This window comes from Ictalurus furcatus, chromosome 24 (genome assembly GCF_023375685.1).
Source record: "Ictalurus furcatus strain D&B chromosome 24, Billie_1.0, whole genome shotgun sequence".
Classification (NCBI taxonomy): domain Eukaryota; kingdom Metazoa; phylum Chordata; class Actinopteri; order Siluriformes; family Ictaluridae; genus Ictalurus; species Ictalurus furcatus.
In genome coordinates this window covers 14,394,247-14,401,746 of record NC_071278.1, presented here as the reverse complement: position 1 = coordinate 14,401,746, position 7,500 = coordinate 14,394,247, and the positions used below count along the sequence as shown (strand labels likewise).

The following is a 7,500-nucleotide window of genomic DNA, read 5'->3' as shown; positions in this document are numbered from 1 at the left end:
AAAAAAAACACACTACACTGACTGATTTCACTTGCAACATATACGTGATTCTTGCGTCTTACGCCAAGTTTCTGCCAACTTCAACATTTATTTATTTATTTTAAAAGCGTGGCCGCTCTTCTTTCCATACACGCCTGCAACACCATGAAATCACACACCGTAGACAGAGGTTTGAAAGATGTCCGTGACGAGAGCGGGGACAAAATAGCAATACTTAAAACACCGGTAGTTGTGCTCAATAAAGTAAAAGTATGGTATAAATGCAGTATGCGCATGCAGCATACATGCGCATGCAGCATGTACAACATACGCTCAGTAAGTGAAACAGCCCTAATCCTAAAATTCTCCTCTCTGTAGCATGTGCTGGAGCTGACCTCGTCCTGACCCTCACACACTGCAGGCACAGTATGAACAATCACTGTTGGCTACAGCTCGTTTTTAGCTTGTGAAAGCTGCAGCTCATTAATTGCTGTTTAATTGGAGATGAGACAGCAGGGAGCGCTCAACTACAGCTGCTGGGCTTCATTTCAACTAGCGCAAACACACACGGTTTTAGTTCAAAACACACACACACAAAGAAGTTCCCGTTTCCGGATTTATTTTCCCTTTGCTTTTTTGGATGGGGATTTTTGAACGGTGAGGTTAATGTGAGTGCAGCAGGAAGCTGGTTTGGTCGGTGGTCAAGTCGGTTTCTCCACAGGACGCAGACGTATCACGGAGAGACGGTGTTGCAGACTGGGGGTGTGTGGTGACCATCAGGCATCAGAAATCCGGTGACTGGCACAAAATGCTCGTACCGGCATGCTTACAGATTCCACTGTAGCGCTGTGCTGTGATTGTGGTCTAGAAATTGGTGTCCTATTTACTTGGACTGGGAAAGAGACGTGGGCAAAACAGGAAATTTCTGTTGACACGGGTGGAAATAACGTTGGGAGGAGGAGGTCAGATCACCGAGGTTATTACCAGTGTTCATAGTGGCAGTGTGGATCTCATTTCTAACTGCCTGCTCCATCCAATCTTCCTACATCCAATACGTTCTGGTTGGTGTCTGCAGTTCCAATGTAAATATATTTGTATTTTTGGTTTTCTGCATTTATTTTAGTGTTTGAATATGAGAAATAAGGCTTTACAGAAATAAAATATCTTATTATTCTATGCGCAAAAACACACCCATACATAATTGTATGAGCATTAACTCAATGTAACTGAAAACACACACACACAAGAGTGCGCACACACACACACACACACAGAATGCAGGTGGCGTAGCATGACTCACATCAATGGCGTCACGCTCAAAGATCCGGAGCTGGAGGAAGAGCTCCAGTTTGATCTTCCTCTCCTGGAAGAGCTCCTCCATCTGAGCCTGAGCCTCATCCAGCTGCTGCAGCACACTCTCAATGTGGTTTATGGAGCTGTTGTGTGGGGCCTTATTGCTCGAAATAGCTGAATCTCTGTGGGAAGTAAACACAGGGGAGTTTTCAGATGTCATTTCACAATACAGAGATCAGACGGTTTGGACCACATGACCTGTTTTGTTGTTCCTTCTGGTTCGTTGTGCTTATTGAGTCGCCGTAATGGGTCACTAATTTCACTCCGAATCAAAGTCACTTTATCTATTAAATCTATGTCGGGAACCAGAAAGCATATCTGCAGAAAATTAAATCGAACATTAAGGTTTATGATAACATTATAATATAATCATTTCAGCATTTAGACCTCAGACACACCCAGTGCTGGTGCTGTTCATTTTCATTCTTCTACAGCTGCATAAAAGTATAACCTTAGTATACACTAAATTCAAGTAATTCGTAGAGTCTAATGCACAATAAGAGTGCGTCCCTGTGTGACGTTTTGTGCAACATGTAATAGATCTAACTCCTACAGTAAGGTCTAACCGTGGGAAAATTGAGAACCCATACTTATGGTTTACTGGGTTTGTTTTCCAAGCTTAACAACAAGAGCGGTTAAACTGGTATTGTGGGAAAATGACACAGACATGAGACAATAAATAAATAAATCAATCAATAAATCACAGAACTATAGTATGAAGCTATTTATACCCACACGAGCACAAAATTGACTTGTTGAAAATGACCTCACAAAACCAAAGTATGGTTAATTAGCAGCCAGTGTCTTCAAACATTACTAATCCCAACTTCCAGCTCATTCATATTATGCACTATATTATTTGTTTCCACGAAAGCACATTATTGCTGCTTTCACTAAAACCACTTCATTATGTACAACACTGCTACAATAATCCCTGCTTCAATTTCAGAATGAAAAGAAGATGCAGTAGACCAAAATAATAATTTCCTGAAATATATACAAGGATATAAAAAGTCTACACACCCCGGTTAAAATTGCAGGTTGTAATGTAAAATAAATAAATAAATAATATAAACCCAAGATAAATCGTGTCAGATTAGTCCGCTTCCTCGCAGAAATGCTCCAGATAGATCAAACTGTTAGGGGATCTCCTGTGCGCTGTTTCCACAGGTATCTCAATAGGATTTAGATCGATTCCTGATTCCTTTGTTTTTGTGTTTTAGGTCATTGTTATGCGGAAAGGTGACACTTTTCTTCATCTTCAGCTGTCTAATAGAGGCATGCAGGTGTTGTGCCAAAATTGATTTGGAGCAATCCATGATTCCCTGTATCTTGACTAGAGCCCCAGGTTCCAGGTGAAGAGAAGCAGCCGCATAGCATGATGCCGCCACCACCATGCTTCACCATGGCTACCGTGTTCTTTGGGTGATAAGCTATATTATTTTTGCTCCAGACATATATTTTAGAATTATGCCTGGAAATTACTACTCTGGTCTTAACAGACCATAACACAGTTTGCCATGGGAGGAATAAGAGAGATCGTTGGCACTTACGCAGGAAGTGACCAGTACTTTCCAGATATTCCTGCAGTTCCTTCAATGTTGCACACGACAATGCAACCAGTTTATTGAGAGTTTTTTCTTTTTGTTTTTCCCCCTAAAGCATCACTAATTGTTTTCATCTATGTTTCATTTTCTTATAACATAAAAACGTGCTAGTTAAACAGGATTGTGTAGACTTTTTATATCCACTGTATCAGTCATAACTTAATCACCAAGGTCAAATTTAATTAACGCATACAGTGGAATAATATAAAATCACTAAGATAATTATAAAGGAAAGAGTATTAATAATAGTAATCTTTCACTGCGGGCCTCAGACAGACCATTTCTATGATTATGCAGGTTTAACAGTCAAATCAAATCCAATGACATTGAACTTTCTGTGAAAAACAGTCACTCCAGGTTACTGTGTTTAAAAAACCAGGCATAGAAAATACAGATGATTTCTTTCTAGTATAGAATGCAGTGTTAACCGCTTGGCCTTCATGAAAGAATAATTTACATCCTCATTATAAAGGACCACACCGAATCAATGGCCTTGTTGATTTGATGTATGTTTTGAATTTGGAAGGCAAATACTAAATATACAGCCCCGAGCCAGTGTGTGCGTGACCGTGTGGCGCGTACGCCAGCATGCGAGACAGTGAGCCGCGAGGCTTTTTTGTTTGTACCACTGTGCATGGGTGGTTGAAGTACTCCTCTACATAATTAGCTGACAATTATTAAAGCTGTGGTTATGCAACCAGGACTGTATAACAAAGTGCCAGGCGTATAAGAGTGAGTGGGGTGGAAGAGGGTGGAAGTGAGTTTCTGAGAGAGGATGACATCACCAGTGACTCTCTGATTAGAGAACTCACAGCCACGTCGCTCTATCCATGTTCACCTCTGATTCTCTTACCACCTCTTAATCTCTCAGGCACTACATGATCCGTATTCACTCTCCTCCCACACTGTGCACAGTCCACATACGTGGTACCTCACCCTCTCTTTATATTGTGCATATTCAAGGTACAATCAATAATTTCAATAATTTCGGGAGATTCTTAAAAACAAAATTCAAACGATGCCACAGCAAGAGACTGGCCGTGCTCTTTGGGTGGCATACTCTCACAATCACACTAATCAATCGTGGGCATCCAAGAGCTCGGGTATTAGGAAGAGGGCAGATAGTGCTTTCCTCTGAGGCTGTTATGCTGCCCTGTGCCACATCATGAGCAGCAGTTTGAAATGATGCACGTGGCTGACTTCACACGTCTCGGAAGAAGCACACTTTAGCCTACACCTTCCCCAAGTTTTTTTTTTTTTTTAGTTGACGTATGAAACGAGTGCTGTCTGGTGAGTGGGAACTGGTAGATGAGCGAATTAGCGAAAGAAAAAAAAATCAAAACAGTTACAACCTTTCCCATCAGTGCTTTCAAAACACATTCACATATACGGCCTAGATATGTGCTAGAATGTCCGAGTGCTACTGCAGGCTTTTTTCTGGGCTGACAGGCAAGCAGAGATACCTTCTTGTCGTGATTAGTTGCAGGTTTGTGGTCAATCAGTTTTTCTACAGCACCTGAGGTGCAGAGTGTTCATCTAATCACATAATTTTTTCACAGCTAAAATGTGAGACCTCTTATTAGAAATCAGACAGAAAGATTTCTGATTTAAAAACGGCTGAGTGCGCCTTAAATCTCTGAACAACGACAAACTTGCAGGTGTTTACACAATCTCCGTTGCTAATGAATGAGCTACACTGGTTGCATCACTAACATCTTTATGACAGGTCTTTATGACAGATCTGTATCATCTTTATGACAGGACCACTTTTACATATACATTAGTGTCAAAACTCAACCCACACAAAGGGCATAATCTGACTTGACGGGTCAAGCAGTCGCATGGCATCACGTGTTAAACCGTATTAAATTTTAAAGCCCTAACTGCTGACATTTCATATGCAGTAATGTGCACCATGCGTCACTTTTTCTCTCTCGACATATTATAATACGACAAATAATACAGAGGGCTAACGGAGAATTTTTGCGAAAAACCAAAGTGTGAAAATGCGCCTCCCTTTCCAAGGTTAATTTAGCGCTTCTTACATTAAGCTACATAAAATCTGCACAAATTTCACAGGCATACTTGACATACACAATGGCTCATTAACTCCTCAATGATGACGTACATTTCGCTTTTATAATATAATCAGAATCATGTTAGAATTTGGCTGTAGTGCTGTACTGGGTGTGTGATGTTTGTGAGGCTGTGAGTGACATGGATAAAGCTCTGCAGGAGCAGTGTGAGCCAGCTGACAGAGAAACACAGCTACTCTGCCTGTCTGAGGTGCTGAGAGGTGCTGAGAGACTGAGAGACTCCAGCACCTATAACAAGATTTTCTTACCATCTTTCTCGCTCACACACACACACACACACACTTTCTCTCTTGCTGTGAGCTTACATAAGCAGGCAGACCTGCTAAAACTCAGACCTCATGTTTCTCTACTGCAGCACGCTGCATATACAGTAGATTATGACTTTGACGAGTGGATTCTGCAAGCAGTGAAGCAAAACAGGCAAAAAGACGTCCAAAATCCAACAAATCATACTGTGGTGCTGAGTGAAACTGGGCTGATCAAGATTCGAATTCTTTAGCCTCTAATTAAATCACTTTTTTTTTTTTTAACTAACAGTTACATTTTTCTCCATCCTGCTGTTACTGGGACCGACTTCTAATGCATCACTGCTACTAAGCTTTTCAGCTTTAATTACATTATACTGTAGAGTCTACAGTCTACAGCAGTGATTTGCACTGGTTTCTTCCATCCAAGGCTGTTGCAGACCTGAGCACCGTGAAGAGGAATTGTGTGTAAAAACGGAACACACATTTACAATATTTTCCCTTAACAAATCGCATGTGTAAAGATCCCTTGTAGAATCTGTGAAACGTGTACACTCGGCCAATATTTTCCCCACTGCTGATCTGCTGCTACTCAAACGGTTTAAACCGGTCTGCCCGATTCATCGGTCTTCCATTCAACCGGTCTTCCAGATTCATACATCAATTGTCCGAATTACTTTTTTAATTGGGGGGTGGCGAGACCGCGCTTTTGCAATTTCTTTGAGTGATAACATGTACTAGTGTACTAGGATGTTAAAATGCGGCGCTCCTGGTCACCCTTTCATCGGGATTGGAAGTTTGATAACTGACGATGATACAGCCATCCATAGCCGGGGGTCTAGAGAGCAAACTGGTCTCTCTGGACCACTCTGAATAGGACAAATGCCATTCTCTCTCGCTTGTCAATCAGAGTGATACTAGCCAATCATGGGGTTAAGACATTGGACTTCTGATCGGAAGGTCATGAGTTCAAATAGCAGAAACACCACGCTGCTGGTCCCTTGAGCAACACCCTTAACCCTCAACTGCTCAGAAGTATAAATGAGATAAATGTAAGTCGCTCTGGATAAGGCAGTCTGCCGAATGCCTTAAACGTAAAAACCCACGTCGCTCATATGCAAAATACAGGTCTGCTGTTCTGCTGTCCGACCCTACATCACCAAACAGGCTACACAGATTCTAGTCCAGGCTCTTGTTATCTCTAAACTGGACTACTGCAACTCACTGCTTTCAGGCCTCCCCGCCAGCTCCATCAAACCCCTTGAGATGATTCAGAATGCTGCAGCGCGCCTTGTCTTCAACCAGTCCAAGAGAACCCATGTCACACCCCTCTTCATCTCCCTCCACTGGCTTCCTGTAGCTGCCCGCATCAAGTTCAAGGCCTTGATGCTCACCTACAAGACCTTGTCAGGAACAGCACCCTCCTACCTCAACTCTCTCCTGAAGGCCTACGTTCCCTCTCGCAATCTGCGATCGATTAGCGACCAACGTTTAGCAGTTCCAACTCAGCGTGGCGCAAGGTCCCTTTCCAAAACCTTCACACTAACTGATCCTCAGTGGTGGAATGCACTTCCAATCTCAATCCGGACCGCAGAATCTCTCACCATCTTCAAAAAACAACTAAAGACCCACCTCTTCCATGAACACCTAACAAACTCATAATAAAAAAATAAATAAATAAATAAAAAATGCACTTACACCTCTACTGTGCACTTTGCTTCTTCTGGAATTCAATTAATAGATCTCGTATGGTAGCACTTGTATTGTTCTCTGCTTGATATCGCTTTGCTTGTATCTTTCTCATTTGTAAGTCGCTTTGGATAAAAGCGTCTGCTAAGTGAATAAATGTAAATGTATAAATGTTCTGTCATGTGTTGCCAGCATGCACTGTCCTGGTCCTTTATTGTATATTCTCCCACCCCGTCATGTATGTGCTACTGCATGGCCTGCTGCAACCTGGTCCTAAAGAAATGACATTTTGTTCCAAAGTATACAAATTACAGGGAGGAATGACAATAAAACCCACTCGACTGTTTAACGGCATTAACCGGGCTTGAGCTGATTTCCAATGAAACTGGAGCTGCAAACAGTGTCCATCTAACGCAATCGCTATTAAATCGGGCGACTGAAGCGCCAGAAAAACTGTCTATGGCTTAAGCGGTTTTTCACAAGCAGACGGCAAAATCGCTCCGTCTTTCGCTTTCCGCTCTCAATCTGAAA

At 42.0% G+C, this 7,500-nt stretch overlaps 1 protein-coding gene across 4 annotated transcripts in view; it reads right to left on the bottom strand.

The window, feature by feature from the left end:
- trioa (trio Rho guanine nucleotide exchange factor a) overlaps window positions 1–7,500 on the bottom strand; it is a 129,205-nt gene that overhangs the window by 34,459 nt on the left and 87,246 nt on the right. For all 4 annotated transcript variants that reach the window (XM_053613013.1, XM_053613014.1, XM_053613015.1 and 1 more), the window contains one exon: window positions 1,280–1,454. In XM_053613013.1, coding sequence (XP_053468988.1) covers window positions 1,280–1,454 — 175 coding nt within the window. The remainder of the gene's footprint in view (window positions 1–1,279; window positions 1,455–7,500) is intronic.